This window comes from Barbus barbus (genome assembly GCF_936440315.1).
Source record: "Barbus barbus genome assembly, chromosome: 6".
Lineage (NCBI taxonomy): Eukaryota > Metazoa > Chordata > Actinopteri > Cypriniformes > Cyprinidae > Barbus > Barbus barbus.
Genome location: NC_136734.1, coordinates 30,548,503 through 30,575,408, shown reverse-complemented (window position 1 = coordinate 30,575,408; position 26,906 = coordinate 30,548,503). Strand labels below are relative to the sequence as shown.

At 38.5% G+C, this 26,906-nt stretch overlaps 1 protein-coding gene across 1 annotated transcript; it reads left to right on the top strand.

Moving 5' to 3' along the window:
• Positions 1–309: 309 nt before the first annotated feature.
• On the top strand, positions 310–26,906 carry gas2l1 (growth arrest-specific 2 like 1; the record flags this gene model as incomplete). Its single annotated transcript, XM_079418028.1, has 5 exons — positions 310–996; positions 13,875–13,982; positions 17,512–17,608; positions 18,281–18,590; positions 22,094–26,906. The coding sequence occupies 5 exons, from the start codon at positions 310–312 to the stop codon at positions 24,117–24,119; spliced, it is 3,228 nt and encodes a 1,075-aa protein (XP_079274154.1). The 3' UTR covers positions 24,120–26,906.

The following is a 26,906-nucleotide window of genomic DNA, read 5'->3' as shown; positions in this document are numbered from 1 at the left end:
CAACGATAATAGTATGTCCTCGAGCTGTCATGTACTGATAATCGTCCTGTTTCTGTTTCGCTCCGGGCTTCCATAGGGGGGATGAGTAATCGTTATGTGGTCATTGAAGGAGGCGGGTATCTCACAGACATCCGGAATCTATCGCGGAATCCCACAGCTGTACCGCGGCGCTGCGAGTCAAAGCGGCTCGCTTTAGGAGCTTCTACCGCGCGCGTCGTTATGACATTCCCAACGCTGTTTATGGAGGATCGCCGTATGAGACAGTCGTGCGTCATTTCGTGCCTTGATTGATACGCGTTTTCCCGTAATATGGCCGATCAGAGCAACATTCAATCCGCCGCCTCCAAAAGCATCAGGCCGTTCAAATCCAGCGAGGAATACCTGTATGCCATGAAGGAGGATCTGGCTGAATGGCTGAACACGCTGTACGATCTGGACATCACGGCGGACATTTTTATGGAGGGTCTGGAGACCGGCTGCGCGCTCTGCCGGCATGCAAACAACGTGAACCGCGCCGCCCACGAATTCAAGACCAAGTATCCAGATGCGGCGCTTTCACTGCGGATACCCAGCAAGGACGTGGTCTTCCAGTCGAGGAACGTCACACCGGGATCGTTTTTGGCCAGAGACAACGTGTCCAACTTCATCGGCTGGTGCAGGCAGGAGCTCTGGATCAAAGATGTGCTCATGTTCGAGACCAACGACCTGGTGGAGAGGTGCAACGAGAAGAACTTAGTGCTGTGCCTGCTGGAGGTAGCTCGCCGGGGGGCCAAATTTGGCATGCTGGCCCCCATGTTGATTCAACTCGAGGAGGAGATCGAGGAGGAGATACGGGACCAGGAAAACCTGACGGAGGCTCTGGGGGAGTCGCAGAGCCCGCCGAGCAGGACGTACAGCCGCAAGGAGAGCATCGGCGAGCCCGACCCAGAGCTGCTGGCCCGCTGGCAGCAGCAGCAGAAGAGAGTCCTGCTGGATATGCGCAACCTGGACGAGCTGGTGAGTTTGACAGGTGTAGCGTCTCGGGCAGGCTCGTAATAATAGCAACTGGTGGGTTATTAATAATCTGGTTAGATGGTATTCAGAGCTTGAGAAAGTTCTGGTATCAGTGGTTAGTTGTGTTAAACTGTGTTTATATGGACCAGAAATGACACATAGGTTAACAAAGGTTACCTCGTTCAGTGCTTCTGCTAACTTTTACCTTCAATAGTTCTACATCTCAAAATTTCAGCCTTGGAAGAAAAACCCAGTGCATAATAATAATAATAATAACTATTAACCATGTGTCAAATCTCCCATAACTAATGAAGAAAATTAGCTTTAAACCATATAAATTCATTTATTGCAGTGAATGCCAGATTGATAAAAAATAAATAAATAATAACCATGTGTCACAGCTCTCATAACTAATGAAGAAAATTAGTTTGAAACCATCTAAATTCATTAATTGAGTCTAAATGAATTTATTAAAGTAAATGCCAGGTTTGTAAATATTTATAATTTGTAATTATGATTTGTTTCGGCCCATATTGAGTAAAAACTAATTTTGTGAGAAAATGTAAACAGGAGGATTCATCCAAACATACCTCTGACCCTGCTGATTGGATCGCTTTTGTTTGTTCAGTTTAGTAACATGTTTCGTCCCTGTGATTCAGTGATTGACATTATCTGGTCTTGTGAGTGGATCTTTGTTTGTACGTGTGTGCTGGATGAAAGGTCAGAAAGTCTGTGATTTGTATTGGTGTGTGACATCTGAGTCTGCACATTTTCTTTTACCCTGGTCATGAGGAATGCTGACCTTCCAGATCTCGCCTATGTGGGTTCTTGAGGGTGAAAGGTTGTTCTTAAGGACCAGAGATATTGGATTCTGGTCTGTGTTGGTAAGTTAGTCAGATAGTTGAATGTTTAAATGCAAAGTGACTGATGAACACATCATTCTGATTTGATTTAGCTTCTTTGCCACAGCTGCAAATATTGCTGTTTCAGAAAGATACTTCTTGCACTGTGCTATTGCTAGTCCTGTTAGTCTGATCTCACCCAATTATTCTGACATCAAGATATTTATGGAACAACAGGAGAAAATGTGCAATCTCCCACAAGCACTGGTGCACAGGGACTTAATTTGATTGCGTCCCAGTTACTGTGTGCCACTGGACAGCTGTGGTTAGTCTCTCTCTTCACTCCATTTATGCTCTGATCAGCAATGTAAATTTCACTACTTAAATCCACCAAACTGTCAACATCATCCCAAAGATCAATATTTAAAGAATTAAGTTGTCATCTAGTGTTGGTCCATCATAAACAGTAGTGAGACCTTGTGAGCGTGTACGCACGTTTTCCCTGAGCGTGAACTGCTAGCATCAGCATGAGTTGAGGCAGGGTGAAGAAACAGTGAACGTCAGGTGCTGTTACATCAGGAACTCATTCCTTACAGGTTGTTAGCATTTTTAACTGAATGTAAGCTTAATGTTAAAGTATACAGTCAGTGATTTATCTGGCACAGTAGACACTTTGATTTGTCCCCTTTTACGGTTGACCTTGTCTGGATCATCTAACACAGCTGCTCATCTTATCTCACATGTTGCTGAACAGAGCAGCTGGCTTTGTCCTGCAGAGACAGGGTGGATTCAGTGACAGGCTGCAAGTCCAAACATCAGATCACCCTGAAGCTCCAGCTCTCTCATCTTGTCTGCTTTAATATATTGGTATATTGACAGGCAAGTTCGGACAGATCTTTGTTTTGATTCATTTAGCATGTTGCCATATTTGAGAGATATGTCATGCAGCCACTTATGACTGGTTTGTGGGTAAATTATACTTCCACACAAATACATTCAGACTTCCTCTCTCTCTATATATAAAGCTTGGTTGTTTCATTGTTTTAGGCAATTTGATAATACGGAAGTTCTGTGTAATTGTCATTTCTTTTCTTTTTTTCTTTTCATCATGACACTTGCTTTTGTGCTCTCTTGATTTAGTGTAATAAACCACTGTAAAAGAAGTCATATAAACATTAAAAGTGGGTATGCCCAATATATCTGATGTTGTAATTGATTTGTAACTTTTATTTGTATTAGTCCATATTGGATATATATCAGGCAATATCTGATATTTAATTCTGTATTCTCCTTTTTGACATCATGTAACACTTACTTATAGTTAATATTAAATAACACATTTAAATGAAATTGTTAGCATGTTCATCTTTCATGCATTCATTTTTGAGTGAACTATCCCTTTAATAATATTATATAACTGAATCTGTTTGACTACATTAGATTACACCAGCAAAAGTCATTTTAATGGTCAGATAAGATCAAATGATCTCCAACACATTTGCAGCTCACATTAAGTCTATCATTCTTGCTTTGATTATGATTAAGTTATTTGTTCACTGTTTTTGTGAGTGCTGTCCATATGAATGTGTGGTGTAATCCAGTCTACTCCTTTTTATGTTTTGGACTTAGTTTGAGGATTTTAGCACGGTCACTTGGTTAATTTAGACTTAGTATTCATACACACAAACATCAAAGTCACTGTCCAAATGAAAGATTCATGATCGTAAAGTAAAACGATGACCATGAGGATTATTCTACTTTGATCTTGTATTTCTTAAAGCGATTTCCATGGAAACAGGATAGAAGACTTTTGCGGATGTGCTCGGATTTAGTATTGGTAATCCTATTCATCCCAGTGGAATATGAAAGGTAGTTTTGCCTGATCCTCACCGTCCATTAGTTCCTCACACATCCTCCTTCCCAAGAGGGTTTAATATTCTGAAATAACATTCATGCTGCATGAAGAAAAGCAGAAGTGTCTCAGAGATATGAGTGTATTTGAATTACACAGCTATAGTTCCTCTTGATTTTCTTAGTTACAGAGACACTGATACAAATACTCCTCTGCACCTTTCCCTCTAATGCCTTACTCATCTCTGGTGGGTTTGCCTGGAATTTTCCACTGTTGGACAGCGAGGGGAGAAACGGCCTAGTACAGCCTAGTCCTGCTAAAATGTCTAGTCACAAAAATGTATCCGTATAGTCACTCTAATACTGTAGAACCCAACTCAAAGTTGAGAGAGAGACTGCTTTCTCATCCCATTTGTCATATGTTTTGGTAACTTCTGTCGTTGACGCAGTGCATTACATCACTCATCATTGAGTTGCACATACCCTTGGCTACTCAGAATGCTTTAAATAGAAGTGTAATATAACATACACTTCCGTACGTTGTTAAAACTGGAGCCATTACTCCAGTGTTCAGTGTCACATGATCCTTCAGAAATGATTCAGTTGAATCAAAATATTGCTGTTGTTTGAATCAAAGAATTTAGAAGACAGGAGAACTTAACAAGAACTATTCATTTATTTTTTTGCACATGCTCTCATAAACAGACAGACATCATCTTGTCAGAAATACCCAATGAAATGACATCAAGGCACATGACCAGAAGGATGCCCTACGATTTCTAAGACATCAGTGTCATTATACTGTATCTAACAGGCTGTCTTTTCTCTCTTTTTCCCCCTCTCTCTCTCCCCACACCCTGAGGCCTTGACATTCTGCTTCATGGTTTTGTCAATAATGCACAGCCCCGTTATTCACTCTCTTTTTTGTTTCTCAGACATGCACATGCATGTGTGCAGTACACACACTCACACACAGTCTCTGTCCAGAGCTAAGGAAAAAAGGACAGAGAGAACACACTGCTTGATGGTGCAGTGCAGTATGGCTGCCCTTCTCCTGACAATATAGCTCAAATCATGTGCTTTGTTGAGTGTGCTGTTGTACCAGTAAGCAACCATTCAGAACATCTTAGCAAACTAGCAATACCCTGCTATTGCAAGCACTACTATGATGTTCTGGAGAAAATGACTGAATGAAAAATGATCATCATCTTCAAACTGCTTGCAGGGTTTTGACCACACATATGCTGTCCTGCGCTCATTGTGCTCATGGGTCGAAATTGAGAGATTTATTGAGGTATCTGCAATCCCCTAAAGGCTGAAGGGAACATGAGGACAGGGAAAGAGGGAGGGAGATGTAGCCGTGAAGTAGAGGTGAATCGAAGGACAATGATAGAGGGAGAGAGGCTGATATCACAGAGAGGTGGGGTCGAGGGAAAACAGAAAGCTTTGCAGCCAAAGAAATGGAGGAAAAAAACAGGAAAAATGCAGTTGAGTAGAGAGAGTAAATGAAAGATGTGTGGGGGTGAGAGAGAAGAAATAAGAGCAGAGAGAGAAACAGAATAGAGGTGAGCTGAGGACAGAATAACGAGAACAAGATGGATGGAGAATAAAGAGAGCAGCAGAAAGAGTGAGGGCAGCTGGGGTGATGTGTTGCTCAGTGAACCTCATTGCAAGGACATTATCATTGTGCATTTTCAAATGAGCTTAATTTGAAAACTGCTTTCAGATTTATTTTACAGTGTTGAAACTACACTTTTAAATTAAATCTGAAAAACTTTTTTTTTTTTTTGCGGTTCAGTTGTTTTACTGGAACATTTCCATTTTGTACGTATACACTACCGTTTTTGTTTTACTTGTATAAAATAAAATAAAAAAACAGTTATATTGTGAAATACAACAGCTTAAAAAAAACTATTTTAATATATAATTTACAAAAGTTATTTATTTCTGTGATGGCAAAGGTAAATTTTGATCAGCTATTATTATCTCCAGTCTTCAATTTTACATGATTCTCCAGAAATCATTCCAATGTGCTGATTTAGTGTGCTTTTTATTTATTTATTTTTTTTTTTACTTTTGTCAATGTTGAAAACAGCTATGCTGTTTAATTAATATTCTTATAGACTTTTTTTTTCTTAGGATGAATAGAAAGTGTGAACAAAAACAGTATTTACTTAATATGCATCCTTGCTAAATAAAGCTATATTAGTCTCCGTTTGAGTAATTATATTTAGCAAACTATAATAAATATAGCAACTGGCAGAAAAGGAAAGATGCAATCTGTATTTAAACACGAATCATAGTCATTGCAAACCAGATTGCACAAAAAGTACATTTGTAAGAGAATGAAGAGTCCTCTGCAGTCATTGCGGTTTCATCTCTGATATCAGTATTAGTAATCTAACTGGCATCATACAGTAGACTGCTGCTTTTATGTTTTCATTTACTTGCATTAATGGTGTTAATGTAATTTATGAAAATCTAAGGTCATTGAATTATTTCGAAAAAATGAGCTCTAGCAAAATAAAGCCTGCTCAAGCCTTCTTGCTTTGCACCATCAAACCTTCACTCTGCGTCTTAGTTTGAGTTTGCAATAATAACTCTGGCTTATGCTTTACTGCATGTATTCAAAAAAGAGCAGGCGACAGTTTGCCAGAAGTGGCTGTACTGTACAGACTGCTACACCCACCTCTAATGGATTTTACACCAGAGAGATAGACAGAGAGGGAGAGAGACAGGAAAAGTAGGTCATGCAGTTTGTGCTGGGTCAGAATCACACAAGCTGAGGCTTCACTTTGAGAGAATGTCTCTCACTCTCTCTCTCTCTCTGCCTCTTGAGTATTTCCCATATGAACTCATCTGTAGTCTTTTCTCTTTTTATGGTCATGCTGATTTATGCATTCAATTCTGGCTGCCATAAGTCATGTATCTTTCCGTGGTGGCCTGCAGTACTCCTCTGTTAGCAGAACTAATGGATTGGGCCGTATATGTCATACAGCACCTGTCTATGTTCAGCTTTTGTTTGTGTGCACGCATGTGTATATACATTCATGTGTACCTGAGCGTGTGGAGATGAATGTGTGTGCAGTGTGCGCCCGTGTCTGCTCCGTGTGGAAGCTGAGTGGTTTCTTAACTCTGTTGGTGGCTGATGGAATCACAGCATGGATGCCTTTCTTATTACAGTATGTTTTTGAATCACCTGCAAATACAGTAATATGAGCTATTGCTGTATTTTGAACATGCACAATGGTAATGCATACATTCTTTGTATATATTTTATTTTAAGATATATATAGAAAAACTAAATATTAAATGTCATAATAATAAGATAAGAATAGCAATAAACAACAGAATAGACAATAGAAATTGGTTTTTTGAGTGGAGTGAGCTGAATGAATGGCAAGCACTGAAGCAAGTAATCTGTTTAACCTTTAATCTATATTTAATGTGTGAAATGCCTGTCAAAGTGAAAGAAATGCTTAAAACGTGTGAATTAATCCAAAAATGAAGCAAGTTATTTACAGTGGTTTCATTTTTTTGTTTTTTGTTTCAGTGTTGCCTAGAATTACATTTAGTTTCTTTGTCTTTTTCCATATTTACAAAGATTAGATTAAATTAGAAGATTTTGATTAAAATGTTAAGCAAAAATCTCAATTGTCCGTTTGGTGTCATTGCCACTGATTTCCCACTGCAGTTGACATTAGAGTTAAATATTTAAATACATGAACAACCTCTGTATGTTTTTGTCCCTCGTGGCCTGATATAGTTTTTCCGTGACCAAATTTTATTATGGCTGAGATATGAACTCTGATTACATAGTCTGTGCAGTAGATTGCGGGAAAACAGAGAGAGGTTGACTGTGTCAAAAGTTATATACTGTAGCTGGAAAGATTTTATGCCAGGTACAACTTATGTCATGTGAATTTTTATATGTACCAGAAGGTCACCTGATGTTATAGCTCATTTTATCTCACTATACTTATAGCTTCGGTTTTGTCATAATAAGGCCTCAAACAAAAGGACAAGCATGTGATAGTCTTATGCTGAGGCTTGTGAGGAGAGCTTTCATTCTTTAGTTCTTTAGACAAGACACATTTTGCTTTCCCCTTGAACACAAGCCACAACAAGCCTTTATAGTGCACTGGAGAGACTAACCTTCAGATTTCACCAGTCTGAGTTTACAAAATGGTTTACTTGACTAAAAGGAAACAATCATGTCATGGTAACTTAGTTTTTTTCATTTATCTCAAGTTTATCTTAATGTGTGTGTGTGTGTGTGTGTGTGTGTGTGGAAATTTCATTGGTGTTTGATTTTTGATGGTAGAAGGACTGTCCTTTTAATTAAGGATGACAAATCAGCTAAGAGATGACAGATCTGTGAGAATGCATGAGCGCATTCTCCATGTTTTCCCCCTGTCTGTAAAAGTATGCTGGCAAAGCACAGTACTCCTCTGTGATACCATCACTCGATCACAGATCTCTGCTTGCTGACACTGTAAATGCCACAAATGTCCTTGTTAAAAAAACAGTCAGTAACAAAAGAAGGTATTTTAAAATAGGTCTCATTATTTCCTCTTTATGCATATAATGTAAATCAGCGGGGTTCAATTGGACCCCACTGAATTCCATTTTATAATTTTTATTTTTGAGTAAACTAATGAAGTCTCTTCTTTTGGTTGTCTAGAATATGTTAGACCTGTAAATGACCCGGATTATCTGTATTTTATAATGTGATAAAGCTCAATTCAGCTTAATTCACCCCCATTGGAGATGCAAAAAAATTTTTTTCTGTGCCAGACACCCACTGAAGCGCTGAAGCAGCGTGTTAAATTCAGGGCATGATCATATTTAGGTTGGAACCCACCCAGTCTTTATCTCCTAGTGGTGGAATCAGATATAAACTTCTTAGCAGACAGATTTCTCAATGTTGCACAACTGAAACAACAAACTGTTTTCTGTGAGGTGTTTTTTTTTTCAGACTTTACTCAAACAGTACCATACTGTTTAAATATTGTTATTATTCAGTACAGTTTTACTGTTGAATGTGCTATGAAACATTTTGAGAAACACCTGCCCTCAACACACAGATGTTACTACAATTCATTGGTGTCAGCCATCACTGTTTCATGAAAAAGATAATTCAGTCAGGCTGCTTTTGTAAGTGTGAATACAAGTCTACCGCTATTTTTCACCGTTTTAGAGTGTCTGTTTACACGGAACTCTTCTGAGACGCTCAGTCACGCAATTACTGAGAAACAAATCGGCTATTCCAAAACAATCCACACCCACGGCCGTTCTATATCTAACCCGGAAGGGTCCTTCACTTTTTACCCATCTGGCCTTCTGTGTGTCACCTCTGTCAAAGCGTGTGTCTGTGTGTGTCAGTGTGTGTGTGTCTGTCTGTGTGTGTCTGTCTGTCTGTGTGTGTGTGTATCAGGTAGCCTGCAGTTATCAGAGACCCAGATACAGCTCACTATCTCTCAGATGCTCCATTTCCCCGTGTGCATCTCCAGGCTGACCTCTCCCGGCACTGTATCTTTGATGCTGGCTCTCACAGTCCCATAGTGCTGCTGTGTTGGTGGTAAAGGAAGCAGGGTGATAAACCGTTTTCCCTCCAGACATACGCTCAGGCAAAAAAGCAGCACAGAGATAACAGCACTCGGGAACCAAAAACACAACATAGATGAGGTCTGAAAGCACATACAGAGTTCATGTGCATTTTCTTAAAAACAACACCCTTTTTTGTAGTGTTGTGTTCAGTCAGAATTTGTGTATTTTTAGGGTTATCAATAAGCGGTTGTGAATCCTAAGCGTGTTTATGAGTGTGAATTCAGTTATAGAATGCGGTTGTCACTCCTGTAAATAATCGTACTGTGTGTGAACGTAAATTTTCGCAGTTTAAAACTTGTTGTTTTTCATTATACGATATCAACATTGGATTGAAACATAATTGAAAACATTAATTCAGTAATATAAATAATAATAAAAAAAAAAATCCTTTTTACTTTTAATGGCAGTCATGCAGAAAAACTTTTTCTACATTAGGATGGTGAATCTTTCAGTTGACTGTAGATCAATTCAATTCATGATTTGCTGATTCAAAACCATTTTAAAAACTCTTTAGAATTTCTTAAGTACACAAGTTGTCATTTGATGTATAGTAACTTTGTTTGTATTTAATTTGAAGTACTATGTACACTGGTGACTGTCCGTTGATTGAATTTTTAGCACTTTAAATTGCATATAAAACCAAATGCAAAAATAAAAATGCACAGTTTAAAATTAATATTGCACAGCACCGTCATTTCTAAAATCATTGTGAAACATATTAGATTAGATTAGATTAGATTCAACTTTATTGTCATTTATGCAGAGTACAAGTACAGAGCTAATGAAATGCAGTTAGCATCTAACCAGAAGTGCAAGAATATAGTGTTTTATATACATATAAGTGCAGAGTAAGTGAAGATATGATTTACAGAATATACAGTGGAATTGCTATATACAGTATTGAGCAGAGTATATACAGAATATAAAATAGGAATGCAATGTAGGGATTGTATGTACATTATGAACAGAGCAATGTAGATTATATAGATTACAGATTATATATACACATTATGAACAGCAGGAACGTGAGAACAGTGGTAATAAATAAATACAGCTGGATGAGTGTGCAAAGTATTGATAGAACAATGTATTCTATGCAAAATAGCAGTAGTGCAATATTTTATAGAAATAGTTTACTGTGCTTGTACAGTAACAACTTTAAACAGTTTATAGTGTAATGACTTGAACGATGTGCAGTCTGTGCAAAATATGAGTAGTGCAAATGCATGTGTTTAAAGTACTGTGACCAGTGCAGTAATAAGCAGGTGCAGGTTAGATTGGTGGTGTGGCGTTCAGAAGTGTCACAGCCTCGGGGAAGAAGCTCTTCCTGAGCCTGATATAATATAATTCCTGATATAATATAATTATATCCTTCCATAAAATTCCATACAAAAACTGAATCAATGTATAAGGTAATAAAAAAAAAAAACTCAGCTAATTAACAATGTTAATTTAATTTGCCGCGGAAGTTAATATGTCAACTTCGTCAGCCCTGTTCATTATCATATTTATTTCCTCTTCTGCCGTCTCACTCCTCCTCCATAAGGGTGTTCATCTCTTTCTGTCTGCCAGTATGTTTTCCCATGAGATGCCTGCATCCGTAACAGAGAGAGCTCTGATAACTGCAGTCATATGATCGTTGTCTCGTATCGCTGTTTCCAGAGCAGTGCAGAACCAGCATTTTCCCATTCCCAGAGTTGAGTCTATCACAGATACATCTCATCGTCTGCTCTGTTTGCATACAGTATATGCTGCTGACAGTAGACATTGCTGGGGAGACAGATATTTTAATAACGTCTCCATGTCTTACATTTGGTAAGGGTGGTTCCTCTGTTAAAATCAACAAAGAAATGCTGTGAGAACGTTACAGGGAGTCTCTGGTTCTGCTAGACTGAATGGCAAAGCTCTGTGTAAACTTGATTCTCCTTCGGTCTAATGGAAGGAGACTTTAAACTGTGCATCTAGCATGAAGGCTCCATACTTCTCTAGCATTTAATTGTTTTCCCTGATGTCCATTTATAATGTTTGAAGTCCATTTATAATTTTACAGTGTTTCTTGTAATTCTCAGTGAATGACTTTCAACAACTATTTAAAAATGTATAGCTGTTGCTAAAAGAAACACTCAACATAGTGGTAACCCCAGAAAGGTACAACATGAGTTTGCTGGAATACTGCTTGTGTGAAATTTTACTGTAATGGTCTGTTTTTGCTGCTGTAGATTTAAGAATATTTTATGTGAGCGGGCTCTGTTACGATTGGCTAACCTCTTCACATTTAAAATGAATAAGAACATTTTTATGCAGTGTTGATGACTGAAAGCAGTTTGGTTTTGTCACCTCATTTGTTTCTGGTATAGATGTGATGTAATGGAAAGAACCCATAAAAGCTATGAGAGGGGACCTAACAGTTTTGTATTACCACAGAAATCTTTACGGTGGTCACTGCTCATAGACTTTCCAGAACAGATGTCTAGACAAAGAGAGCGAAGCACGAGAGAGGCAAAATACAGCAAGAGAGCACTTCTTGCTTCAGAGAGAACAGCAGGGAGTCTGTATTACGGCTCGTTCTGGTTCTGTGGTAACTGTCAGACACATGCTGCCTAAATAGACATGACGATGGCTTTAATTATAGAATATTCCTGCTTTAACCTTCTAATCTTCCAAAAAGGCCAATAATGTGGAAAATTTAAGTTATTCATGGCAATTCTAGAGCCTCCAAATTCAACTACAGTCAATTAAGTCTCACTGACTGTGTGTGTGGCAGTAGATCTTCTCCATCATGCCAGCAGAAGTCTGCTGTCTCTCATCTGTGGAAACTCAACTGAATTGTCTGTGTAGGAAATAAGAAAGAGTTTCCCATGTGTTTGCACAAGGAGTCCATGGAACAGCACAGAGGCTCAAAGTGTACTTTCCCACACTTGTAACACTGTAGAAAACCTGGTAAAGAAAATATACTGCATACTATATAAATGTGCACAACATAATATAAATAAAAAAATTATGTTGCATTGAAAAAAAGCATGTTCTGCAAAACATATTTTAATTAATACCTTTGTTTTTTCATTTATTAATTAAACCTTTTCTTTATATTTTGGCCTGAAATACAACACTGACAAGAATCTTTATTAGATCTGCACACATACATATTGGAATTTAATTTGTGATATTTGTTACTTTTTTTGCTGAATAAGTGTCTATGTCTTATTTATCCTTTCAGAAATGGCTAAGGAGTGTTGGAGACAACGTTTTGTCTTGCCGTTCAAGTTTCAACTCTTAACATTGCTGCTCTCTTGTCTGATCTTGATTGATCTTCTGGACTTTTGCCCTGTTTGTTGTCATGGTGCCACACTCAAAGACCAGAAACAGAACAGAACATCAGAGTGAACTAGAGAGAATGAGAGTCTGCACAATCCATGATTACCCCACCCAGTACAGCCCGACCGCTCTAAATCAGAACATGTGCATGCCTCCATACTGTTACGTCTCTCTCTTTCACATCAGTAATTATGTTTTGTGTGTATGTGGCATGTGCCTTTGAGTTAATCGTTGGGCAAGTCCCAGATCTCATCAGGATATGACGCAACTTTAGGGAATGGCTTTGTTTCACTATTTGAGCTTTAGAGAGCGTGAGAGATAGATGAAGAAAGAGAGAATATTTGTTTTCACCAGGGAGTGATTCAATGAAGGTGTGACAGGAATTGGAAAGGTCGGGCTCTTTCGCTGAGTCAATCACCTCAGGAGCTCAGGAGTCAATAACAGACCATCCCATGATGCATCACATATAAGTCACATTCTATCCGTTCACATGCTTACACACGCTCCAAGCGTCCTTCACTCTCTGATGCACAGAGTTGAAGCGAGTTAAGGGATGTGACTCAGTGTTTCTCACAGGAAACTGCTTCTGTTCAGGTGCTGCTGGACATTCAGTGGAACGTTTGTCTCTGAGTGTTACTAAATGTCTTTTATAGTCAGTGAGCCAGTAGACAACTGAATGCTAAAGAATGACTACATGTTTGTGACTATATCTCCGCTCACCTCCTATGTGGAAGAGATATGTAGATAAATATAATACAAAAATATTTATTGATTCATTTAAATTTTTATATATTTATCGTTCGCATTTTGAAGCGAAGTTCAGAAGCAAAGTTAAATGGGAATACAGCATTCCATATAAGTTCCCGACTAATATGTTTTGGTGAATAGTGACCCAACTATTGTATTTATATTTATTTATTTTTTTGTTCATGAACCATGGTACCATGCCCAAAAATCCTTAAGTAATACTATGCTAATTTTTTGTTGGTGCAATCAAACATAAAGCTATATTCTCTATAAAAATACATGGAAAGTAAAATGTTTCTTTAAATATATTTTTCTTATAATAGGTAATAGATAGATAATAGATAACTTTTAAAGTAGTCATGATTCATACAGACCTGTATTTACCATTTGCAAGCTTCATACAATGAAAGGTTTGTGATGAAAGGTTTGTTTGTTTCAATATTGCAAATGTTTAACCATGATTGTCTACACACTGTATGCTATTTTTTAAATGAGATTTTATATTGTGTTTTGTAGGTTCGGGAGATTCTGGGCCAGTGCTCCTGTCCGTCACAGTTCCCCATGACCAAAGTCTCAGAAGGGAAGTACAAAGTCGGAGACTCCAGCGCGCTCATCTTTATCAGGGTACATCTTTAATTGACATTCACCTGTCTATTCTGTCAAAACATTGAGGCACTACCTTTTTCTTTCTCTCTTGATTATTTAAAGCTGAATTTTGTCTTTTTTTCTTTAAAATGGATTGAAAAACTTCTGAGCTGACGTGTGTATGAAATCAGTTAAATGTAGGTAGGCTCAACCAATGCCAATCAGTTTGAAAACAATGATTATTTTTGCTATTTCATTTGGTGACGCAAAGGGCACAGAAAGATACACCGCACTTTCTTTCATTACAAAGTTTTGGTACAAATGCTGGTGTCACACCCACAGACATCAAGCCATCGATTCTGTTATTTACTTTTTGAATCTGCGCTGCTGTATCATTGGAATCTTTAACATTCCCAGAATAGAGGCCAAACTATAATAATTATAGCTCCATAATAAGTCATCCCGAGGTTTGAATGGTGTTTACACAGTTGCCAGGCTGACCTATTCAAGACTTAGCCTGTTATCCAACTTCATCTAAAAGCACCCACACCCATTCATACTGCAGACAGAAATGGAGACTTATGTCATTTCCTGTTCTCTACCAAGCTCTCTGGATGCCGTGTGTGTGTGTGTTGGTGTATGCGTATTGACATGCACTTCATGCATGCATCTGTGTCTCTTTAATATGCTATTGGGTCTACAGATTTTCACTCTCAGCTAGAGGAAATTTTAGATGGAATTTTATCTTCCTCCAGTGCAGCAGGGCTGAATCAATTAATCTCGATTTAGCGTCATTCTCCTCCTCATGGATGCTGTAACTGCAACCCTATATCTACTCTCTTTCTCTCTGTTTTCATCTGTCTTGATCTGCTCAGTTTTTGTGCTGTGTGTGTGTGTACCTTTTTTTTTTTGCAAGATATGTGTATGCAACTTAGCTGGTGCTGTTAGATTTAAACCCTTTTATTTACTGAGACTATAATTATACATAGACACATCATCCTTCTCCAGCACAAATTAATGCTAGCAGCACAGCGTGAGGTGAAGCAGAGGCCGTTCACATGCCCGGCTCAGCTCTCCTGTGTTGACATCAGTGAGGAAGACAGAAGGTGAAAAGCAAAGAAAAATGTCATCTGTCATCTTCTGGATGGTCACCTTGGTTAGAAGCTCTGTGCTCAATTTGATGTTGGTAAACTGAAAGAAAACCTCTCGAAATTGCTGAAATCCCTGGCAATGAAGACCTTGGTACAAAAGAACATTCTCTTTGTTTACTGTTTATTATAATTATGGTTTCAGCATGTTTCCTCCAGTTGCCATAGTGATGAATCCCAAGTGCTTTTTAAAGGGCAGATGAGTTAAGCTGCCAAAGAGTGCAGCACTCCCATTGTACAATAAAAGTAAATTGTTACATTAAGGCCTAGTGTAAAAAAAAAATCTACCTGCAGTTACATTTACCTACAACAGATGATGATGTCAAAGTCACGGTGTAAACGTTTGAGTAAATATTCTGAAATATTATTATAATTTTTAAATAAATGTTTTCCTATGATGGCAATGTTAAAATTTCAGCAGCCTTTACAAAACACAATAACCAATAATAATAATAAAAAATAGCTGTATGAGTTATTATTATAATATTATAGTTTTTATTTTCATATATTGAACAAAGAGGTCCAGTCCACTGCAATACATTCTGCAATCACACTGGCCAATCTGTTAAAGATTCTTGACTCTGGAGGCCCCTGCATTCTGTCTCGATATATATATTTAAAAAATCCTGTGTGAACAGCTCCTTACTGAGTTTGTGCTGCCTTCTTTTAGTAAATGTGGTTTGGCGAGGTGTGTTGTATTTGCAGCTGGGTGTAGACTGACTGCTGTCTTGCGAAACATTGTGTTTAGGTGATACTTCAAGCTTGAATTTAACCATTCCTCATTGCTGAATTCAAATATGCTTCATTATTAAATGTTGATTTTTATTGCAGTGTTGTCAGAATTAATTGTACTATATTAGCATGTTAAATTAACAGGCCAAAAGAATGCATAATTATGACAGAAACCATAAATGTTAGTTTTTTCTCTTAGTATTATAATTATGATTAATAATGTGGGTTAATAGAATGTAAATTATTTTGTGTAGGTCCACTACCTGCCATCTTTATGTAGGAAAGGCTTCCAAAACAAGCGGAGAACTGTGTAGAAGAATTACAGCCCTAGATTTAGTTGTATGTGCATTTCAGTCTTTGTATAAATGAGAGCTTGTGTAAGTTTGTGCAGGTGGGCATTGTGCCAGTCAACAGATGTGCTCTCTTTTCATGGCAACAGCACACAGACACTCATCATATGATTATTCCTTACCATGTGCTCGGCAGATGGAGTTTAGCAATGCTAAAACTCTAAAGAGCTTTGTTGCAACAGGTTCGACGTACACAATCGACAACAGTGAAAATGTGAAAGAGAGTGTTTTCCTGACTGAGCGTTTTTTTGGGTGCTTGTTTTTCTGATAAAGGAATCAATAGTCTCTTATCCTGCATTTCTCTCTGTTCATCAGAGAGCTAAAGAAACAGGGCTTGGAGTAAAAGGAGGGCAATCTCCTTAATTACCCTCTCTCTGAATACCAGCTGAGAGGGGTTGAATGAGGGAGAGTGTGTCGGTGCGTGATGTCTTTTTGTTCTCTCTCCAGCTCTGTCATTGCGTGTTGTCATGATAATGAAGGCGGATGGAGACAGCAGTGGGGTGGATGGAGGAAGTGTTGGTGGGCAGCTCTGTTGTATAGCGTTATATGAAACGAGGGCTTGAGCTTATAATAATCAGCTGACTGTCATGTTGTTCCACCTGCATTATTAGTGTTTTTTGAAGATAAGCATCACTGTTATTATTATTGCCCATACTGAAGGTTAGGGATTTAAACAAACTGACCCTACTGTGCTAAGGGCATGAAAAATAACTCCTACTTTACCGTTTGTTGTGGAGAGGTATGATATGTATTTTGCTAGGTGATCAGACTTATCATTTTTAATGAATATTCATTTTTGATTTTCTAAAATTCTTTTCTTAGCTTTTATGTTTAAAAGCTTTATAACACAATTTGGATATTTGTTACTGACCATTTATGTCAGCTATATTGAGTGTGTTATTTTGGATGGTCATGTTAATCCCACTTCTGACAAAAGATGCTTTGGGAAGTCGTGGCCTAATGGTTAGAGAGTCAGACTTGTAACCCAAAGGTTGCGGGTTCGAGTCTCGGGCCGGCAGGGATTGTAGGTGGGGGGAGTGAATGTACAGCGCTCTCTCCACCCTCAATACCACGACTGAGGTGCCCTTGAGCAAGGCACCGAACCCCCAACTGCTCCCTGGGCGCTGCAACATAAATGGCTGCCCACTGCTCCGGGTGTGTGTTCACTGCTGTGTGTGTGTTCACTGCTGTGTGTGTGCACGTTGGATGGGTTAAATGCAGAGCACGAATTCCGAGTATGGGTCACCATACTTGGCCGTATGTCACTTTCACTTTTCACTTCACTTAATGTGTGTGTGTGTGTGTGTGAAAGGTGTTAACATCTCTCTCTTTGTTTAGGTGTTGCGGACTCATGTGATGGTGCGCGTTGGTGGAGGTTGGGACACACTTGAGCATTACCTCGACAAACACGATCCCTGTCGCTGCGCTGCGTTCGGTGAGATCACCACTTGTATCACTTCCTGTCTCTGAGCTGGGAGACTGGAAATTTTCAACAATACTACTTGTGTTACTCACGTCTGATTGTTTACTTTCTTACAGTATCATACCATGTTCTACAAGTTTTGCTTTCTAGTGTTTTGTGTTTAATGAGGGTTAGTCCCTTCATTATTCAACACTAATAGTGTTACTCTATCTGTTTTTGGACTTTTACAACAGATTAGAAAATTCATATATTGTCATGCTCTTATGTAATCCATATATTGCCTTACAAATTACCGAAAAAAATATACAAACACCTTTGCTGACCAAGGCTGAATTTATTTAATCGAAAATACAGTAAAACAGTACTATTGTGAAATATTATCAAAATTTTAAATTACTGTTTTCTACTTGAAAATATATTTTAAAATGTCTTTTATTCCCTTGATGGCAAAGGTGAATTGCCAACAGCCATTACTGCTGCCGTGTAATGTATCATTAAGATTAAAAAGTTTTAATGAAATAAAACAATCTTACTGACCCTTTTGAACAGTAGTGTACAAGACACATAAGAAGGCTTTTTTTCACTTTTTTTTCCATTTACATGTGTATTAGGTTTAAAAACAGCTATGTTGTTGAAGTTCATAATTTTTCTTGTGAATATTATAAGTTTCTTTGACCTCAACAGCTCACCGGTATCAGCAAGCTAAAGCGAGTGGCCAGGGTCCTCACAGTAAGAGCTCCAGCGCTCACTCCTCCCGCTCCACAAGCCCAGGACCTCACTGGCGCAATGAGGGCATAGCACCCTACAAAACTTCCGACAGGCGCTCTTTGGACCCTGTGTTGGGCACCACGGTGCATTCCTCTCCATCACGGCCTGGCAGGTCACACCATGCAGCTGTACCTGTGGAGATGGAGACTAACACAGGGCGGCCCACGACATTGCTGCCTCGGCCACCACGAGAAAGATCAGAACCACGCCACTTTAATCCTCTCAGGTCAGTGCAGGTGTGTTTGGGTGTTAACAGTGTGTGTGTGTGTGTGTGTGTGTGTGTGTGTGTGTCTGTGTCTGTGTCTGTGTCTGTGTCTGTCTGTACATGTTTACAGCTCCTGGGAAAGTACCTAAAATAGAAAAGTACCCAAAATCACACTGGAATCAAAGACACCTAGAAAATTAATGTGAATGTCAGCTCTTATTTATTTATCTTACTTATTCTTATTTAAGAAAATTTGCTGGGGATATAAGAAGTGTAAACATGACTGATCTTGTAAACACTACCGAAAAAAAATTAATCCATTTTGCAAATATACATTTTAAGAAGGGACTTTGAAAGAAAGTATATATTTCATAATGTATTATGTTTATTAATAATATAAAAGTTTTTTTTCCCTAAGACATGAAAAGCTGATACCTTCTCCAGACAGAAAGAAATATGAATATTAATAAAAAGAAAGAAACAAATAAAGAAAAACATAATTCACAGAATCAATATATGCGTGCATGGATATGGAAAGGGTGCAATCCTTATATGGGAAGAACTGAAGCTTGAAGCGTTATGACTGGGACACATGCATGGTTGTGTGTTTGTACAGTTGTTTTGTCTGTGTAGATCCCTCAGGGTGTCGCCATTATTTGCTCACACTGACCTAGTTAACTCAAGACAAATTATAGCATTCTGTTGGTGCACTGTACCTTCACAATGAGCTGCATCTTAAGGCAACCGTGCACATGCACACAAACAAATACACACACACAAACACACAGATTATTGCAAGCAGATTTGAACTAATCCCAGGTGACATTGTCCTGACATCTATCCTCTTCTTGTCCAGTTTGTGACTCCCCCTTGTGTTAGAAAATAATCATTACAATTTTATAAGGAAACAATCACAGTGTTCTCTTTGCCTAACTATGCAAGTGATAACTTGTTTTGGATAAATTTATTTTTTCCAGAGCAAATGGACAATTATACATATTTTTATGTATTTATTATTATTATTTGTTATTTTTAACAACCACCTGACAATTAATGTTTAAACATGACTATAAAAACTCCATGTTATGCATTACTGCACAATTAGAGTAGTGAACAAATAACTCCTAAACATCCTGAAGTTTCAAAAGGTGCTTCGTTATTTCAATCAGATGGCATACTTGTATGTCAGTGTTGTGCAGCCAGGACATTGTATAACTAGACCATGAACAGCTTGCTGGTTTATCTTGGCTGTGTGCCTCAATTTCCTTAGGCTGACTAATGATACGGGCCAAGCGTCAGAGCAGCACACTTTAACACTTGCACTCCCAGAGCTGCAGGTGAGGCAGACTGGATTACTGAAGATTAGTGTAATCTCAAACCCCAGGTCTGTCACTGCAGAAACTGCTCAGAACATTGTTTATGCATCTTATATTACAGAAACGGACTGTCAGGGTGTGCGTATTTCACTTTCTTGTCTATAAGAGTGCGCATTTGAATAAAATCAAATGAGGGCAGAATAGGGAAGCACTTTTACTGTTCTTAAATGTATTTTAGGATCTGGAAGTTCTAAATTTAAGAAATGATTTTAAAACAGCAATTTTATTCATATGCACACTCTGTAGTGTTTTGTCTCAGTGTACACGAGCTGGTCTTTAAGGTTAAAGGAAAGAGTGATATCAGCTTTATTCTGAACTTAATAGTAGTTCAAGAGTGTAGTGGAAAGAAAGTGTCTGTGTGCACGTGATTGATAATGCTAGAGGATGAGTAATCTCTCTCTCTCCATTCCAATTTGATATCTTTCTTTAATCCCAAAAAATGTCTCTTGAGGATACAGCCGTGCATACAGTTCCCTGCATGCTTGGTACAGATTCTTCATGTTATCAAAAGTAAAAAGTAACTGTAAAATGGAAATCATGGAAATTCTGTGGATTAGATACCCAAGACAGATTATTTTTTTTTTCAAATCTAAATTGCATTAAATTGATCAATTGTTTTGTTTTTTTATGTTCTCTTCATGAAAGATTCTCAAAACATGTGTTACTGTTTTCAAAAAAATATTGATCAACACAACTATTTCCAACATTGATAATATGAAATGTTGTTTGGGTACCAAACCGAATTCTCATTATGATTTCTGAAGGATCATGTGACATTGAAGACCTCTGTAAAAATAGCAGTGCCATCAAAGGAATAAATTGCATTTTAAAATATATTGTAATTATGATCCACACTCACGAGAACAGTCTTCTTTTTCCGTTTATTTCAACAATCATCACCAATAGGGAAAGACACAAACGTTTTGGCTACCAAGCCTTCCTCAGTGTGTAAAGCAATTACATCCCTCCACCCACTTTTCAAATCACCAATTGTGTCGACGTCATCAGTCATTAATCAATGTTGAATCACCACAATCATTAAAACATTTTCCTTTTAACTTCTAAACAATTTTCACAACATAAAACATCATATTCACTATTACATCACACTACACATTCGTTACTATAAGAATGATCTAAGATTATTCATTTATCACTATTATACAAGCCTACAGTTTAAATAAACAATCAGCAATATATACTCCACCAATGAACTTTAAATAGTATTTTTATTTTTATTAAAACGGAACTGTAGTACTGAACATGAATTCGAGGAACAGGTAAAATCCACAAAGTTGGTTAAATAACGTATTGGATAAGGTGAACAGATTGAATAGACATGATCTTTTGAAAATAAATAAACCCAATAAAAAACAAAGACATTTTTCAGTAAATTGTTCATTGACATACAATGAGCACAGTAATACAATAAATCGATAATTTATAAATATTGATAACGAACGGATTAACGAACATGAATCCAGTATACGACGACAAGATATAACCATTTCAGTAGCAAGACATTTTGATGAAATGGGACACGACATCAAGCAATTGGAATGTATAGGAATAGAAGAGGTTTTTGGGTCACGTCGAGGAGGTAATATAAATAAAGAACTATTGAAATGGGAAGCATTTTGGATTCATAAACTTAAATCACTTACACCAAATGGCATGAATGAAGAACTAGAACTTTCTGTTTTTCTTTAATGTACTAGAATTGGTCGAATTCATCTTTAAGATGTTATATAATAAATCTGGAGTATTTACAGTGTGAAAACCATAATTGCTTATGACGATGTATTTCTGATGTTTCTAATTATTGAATTTTCCACTGTTATACTATTTAAAGTTAATTGGTGGAGTATATATTGTTGATTATTTAAATAAATAAAAAAGATCAAGTAACGGAGGAGCGCGGTGCAAACGACGTTGTTGAACTGATTTTAAAATATATTAAAATAGTAAACAGATATCTGAACTGGTATTTTATTTTTTACTTTATTTTTGATCAAATAAATTCAGCCTTGATGAGCATAAGAGACCATTTCTGTTTGTATGAGACCTTGTATGAGACCTAATTCTCAAATTAGGTCTCATACATCCCAATATCTATCTTAATCTTTCTCTCTTTCCTCTTACACACAGGAATAAGGAATCTCTTCTTCCGACTCGCAGGCTATCAGGAGATAGCGACTCTTCCACAGCCTCGTCTAAAGGTGGAGGAGGAAGCACAGGAGGAGGACGCTTCTCTCTGAGTACACGGCATGCTCATGGAGACGAAGTGGTTCTGCTGGTGAACCGTAAGGAAGGGAAACACGTTATTGAGCGTCCTGGAGCAGGAGCACATATTCCAGCCCTGAGAACCCCTCAGACAAGTGCCCGCAGTGCTTCCAGAGAGCGCCCTGCACCACAGTCCACCTCAATCCTGAAACCTAGTCCACCACAGGGCCCGGCAGAGGTACATCGAACACCCCGCCCAGAAAGAGGCAGGTCACTGGGTCCCGAAGGTCCAAGGAAGCTGCAGGCTCCACGCTCTCTCAGCCAGGGCAAGACTCCTAGAGCCCGATTGGCTGATGTCAGCCCTGGATCATCACCTCGCCGCAGAGACCCTCAGTCTCTTTCAGTAGATCGGAGAGAGGAACTGAGACCCAAGCACATGCCCGCAGCATCCTCAAAAACAAGTGGAAGTTTGGCCAGGAGACAAGCATCTTCCTCGGCCTCTAACTCACCTGTGAAAACCTGTGCCAGTGGAAGTCCTGCGAAAAAGGGGATGGTAATGCCACGACCCCCTGCACCTCGGTCACCTTCCACTGGGAGTCGAAAGTTGCTTCCCCTTGTCACACAGCCAGGGCGGCGCTCTCCACATTCTTCTCCACGATCGAGTCATCACCACCCACCACGCTCCCCTCGATCAGCACACAATGCACGATCCGCAGGGAGAGACCAAAAAGGTTGGGCAAATCCCTACAACCAGCAGCAGGAGACTCAGGAAGATAGTGGTATTTTAAGTTTACACCTGCTGCCAAGTCTGGACCCTCAAAGGGAGCAAAACCTATATCACAGCTTTGAGGCTGAGTTCCTGGCCAACACACAACAAACCAAGGCTGTGCAGGGTAAAGCGTCCACTGGAAGGGAAATGAGGTCGCTACAACTCCCTGTCTCCCAACAAGGTTTAACAGTGCTCCCAAACTCTTCGGGTGACACTAATGTTACAGACTCGGCTTACTCCTCTTCTAACTCTTCAACATCTTCTCTTATTGTCGGAGGTAAGATAGGACTCCTACCTGATTTGCGAGAGTCTAAACGGACTAATCCTCGCACATGTGCACTCGAAGACCCTCCCGCTCTTCTCCATAGCCAGATTCGTGGAGGCCTCGCCAATGTAGGGCTCCTGGAGGGAGAGCGATGGGGTGGCAAAGGAGGAGGTCTTCGTAAGCTCCCCGCCATTTCCAGCTCCACAGAGGAAGGAGAGGCCTCAAATCCAGGCCTGTCAAGGTCAGTGTGTCTCCCCAGAGACATCAGTGGGAGCCTCCCTTTGACAGAGGTGCCAATGGAGAGCCAGCAGGACCTGGTGGAATGGGCTGAGGTGGAGGGAGATGTACCACAAAGTACTGAATATCACCCAGACCTGCCATATGACAATGCTGACCTGCCACTTCCTGAGTCGTTTCCCTCCCCTCCGCCACCTCTAGATGACTGTTCTTATCAGGACACTTCCAGTGAGAGCTCCTCCATGTGCTTGAGTCTGAGTGAACCTCCATCCGAAGGTTCCTGCACTCCTCCTCTTCCGCTGGCCAACAGGGATACAGAAGATGCAGTCGTCCTCCGTGCCAAGAAAGGTCAAAAGAAGGCAGAGAGGGTGCCCTCCATCTACAAGCTCAAACTGCGGCCGCGGATAAGACCCCGCACTGACAACAGACCCGAAAACAGCCCGTCGCGCATCCCTACACCTCTACGATACAGGAATCATTGTCAGCAGTCTCCTGCCAATTCGTCTCCCCTCCAGACCCCACCACAGTCTCCACGTTTAAACAATCACCAACCCTCACACAAAGCTCTGCATCAGGCCTTTGCTGACCTCATCCAACCCCAGCAGCGTTCCCCAGCTATGGGCTCTAGAGAGTGTGCCTATTCTTCAGAGTCCAGCCTAGACAATGAGGCCTGGATGTAGTGAATGATGATGATAATGTACACAGGCAACTGACCTTCGCTCAGCATATACAGCTTTAAAGTCAGATTAGAGCAAAAAAAGAGCACATTTGTAAGACTAAGAGACAATGCACATCTGACTGTTGTGTACAACATGTAGCATGATGCGGGAATCCTTACTGTCATTTCACTGGAGACATAGATGTGTCCTAAAGTGGCTAAGAACATACAACACCATTCTTGACATCTTGGACCAACATAGCCTGTTCTGAAGCTATTCTGAGAGCTACTGTACATGCACCATCTGAGCTATGTTTTATTTTGTTCAAGTAATTTTTCCTTTTAGATTTGTTCTGTTTTAGAAAGGAAATGACTGCATTTCCCTTTAGGGATCTGTAGTTTTTAATGCCCTCATGACCTGTTTTTGAATTCATTACCTGAGGACAAATTTTAACTGGTAAAGTTTTCATTTGGTGGAAAGAAGTGTAAAAATCTTATTTTAATCAGGGAATTTTAATATACCGAGTATACTGTATACTGGAGAGTAAGATGGTGGAATAATTTTGGTGTAATTTTATGACAGATTTAAGACAAACGCCTAAATTACGTTTTGACCATACTTCCATGTAGAATCCAAATGATCCAAATTGGAAATACAATTAAGTGGCTGCACTGTTGTTTTAGCCTAGGCTAAATAGGATGGCATATCAACTTGTTGAATCGGTTCTCTCATAAACATTTACGAGAGGACATAATTCACACTTTTCTGTGCAACCATCACCTTGGCAGACAAACAAACCTTGCATTTGTTTATGTTCTGTAAAAACTAATAGGGTTAATGTATATGTTTATATGTAATATATGTTCATTTGCTTAAATGTGTGGTAGTGTAATGTAAATATAATTATTATTAATTGACTTTAATATTAATGTACAAAATGTATGCTGTTTATTTCAATATGGTAATTCTGCCTTAGCTATGCAATGTTGCTATTGAATGTTGCCTTGACAAATTTTCTTGCCTTAAAGTAAGGATGAGAAGCTGTGTTTGTGAAGTAGAGATGAAGAGATGGTGTGTGTGTGTGTATCTGGGTGGTTAAGACTGAGTGTGTGAGGTAGAGAATGTTTGTTATACTGGATGGATCATGTGTTAACTGTGAGACAATCGCACATGTTTAAAGTCACAGTAATAACAAGATCCTGCTTTATCAGCGTTATCCTGTTTAAAGTAAATTGCTTGATTTATCTGCAAGTGAGAAAAGAAGGACATTTAATTAAAGATAGTGCCATATTAAACATCAATAGGATGTTTTCAAAATATGGAAATCACTACAAACTATGTATAGAAATGGTAATTATTCAGGAAATCAGGCCCTTTTATTGTGAAAAGCCATATTGAGTCCAAAACTGCTTATGAAGTAGTGATATTTTCCATTGTCATCATCGGCAGACATAACATTTCTTTTAAAGATTTATGGCGCCACCAAGTGTTTCATTTTTTTTTTTTTTTTTTTTTAAAAGCTGATTGTTACTGGTGATGTTTTGTTTGACTTGAAAGTATAATATGAAAGTGTGACTTGAGTGGGAGATTATGGATCGCGTTTTTTAAAAACCATCAAACACATCTAATCTTGAATTGGTTCCGGTAGACACCATTGCATAAAATAGGAGAAAACATTGACTCCACTTAAATTAATTACACTACACACATATTGGTTTGGCATTGGATTGTTTATTTATATTAAATCAGTAAGTTATTAAGCCTTGTTGATTGGTTGTGGGTGAACTGTTTTATCATAAAGGGACAATGTTGTATGTGAACGGATTAATTGTTTACTTTTGGTATGTTCTCTTTGGGGGGCTTTATACAGTATTGCTGTGTATTTATGAGCTCAAGTGTTTTATTGAGAGGTGTTCCGATGTTTGTTGTTTTAGTAAATCAAGGACTGCATTTGCCTCAAGGACTGCAACCATACAATATTACTGTTAGCTTGGCCATTGGCACTCCACAACACCTCTTGTATAAAAGCTGCAATACAATGCATCACTGCATATTGCTTTTAGGTTCATTGCCATTTAAATGTCTGTTGTGACACTTTAGGACAATGTTAAATTTCTCAAATAGGTATAAATAAGGACAGTAGAGCTTTCTGCAGTCTTTCAAATTATATTAATGGTTGCTGTGCCTAATTCACACTTTAGTCAAACACATATTTATACACACTACACATTCAGTAATCTTTACAGTATCTAATTATTAACTGCCATACATTTGTACCGTTAACTCATTTTGAGTTGTATTTATGTTCTGCTTTCCAAAAAAAAAAAATTACAGAAAGATTTTTCTTTCCTGTGATGACATTCGTTATGAGTTTCTAATCACATTTAGGCATTTTGAAAAAATAATTTATTGCATGGATGGGTTCTGTTTTACTTTATTCATTATTGACATCAATACTACAAGAGTGTAGATTCACGTGTTTTATTTACTTGAGCGAACCCGTCTGATTTGCATTATGCAAATATGATGTTCAGATGTGATCTACAAAATGCATGTTGAATCTATGTCATGCTCTGGTTTCAGTAAATGAAAAGGCTGTTGGATGATATGAAATCTGAATGTGTATTGATTTAATTTTAATTTCTGCAGTTTGTTTGGCTGATTGTTTTTCTTTAATGTTGACAATGAAATGTAAGGTCTTGACATTGTGGAATTTGTCTGTGTTGAATAGCAATATTGCAAGACCAACATTCCACTGTTCCTTGAAAACCAATTGCTGTTAATTTAATTCTTGTAATAAAAATGTTT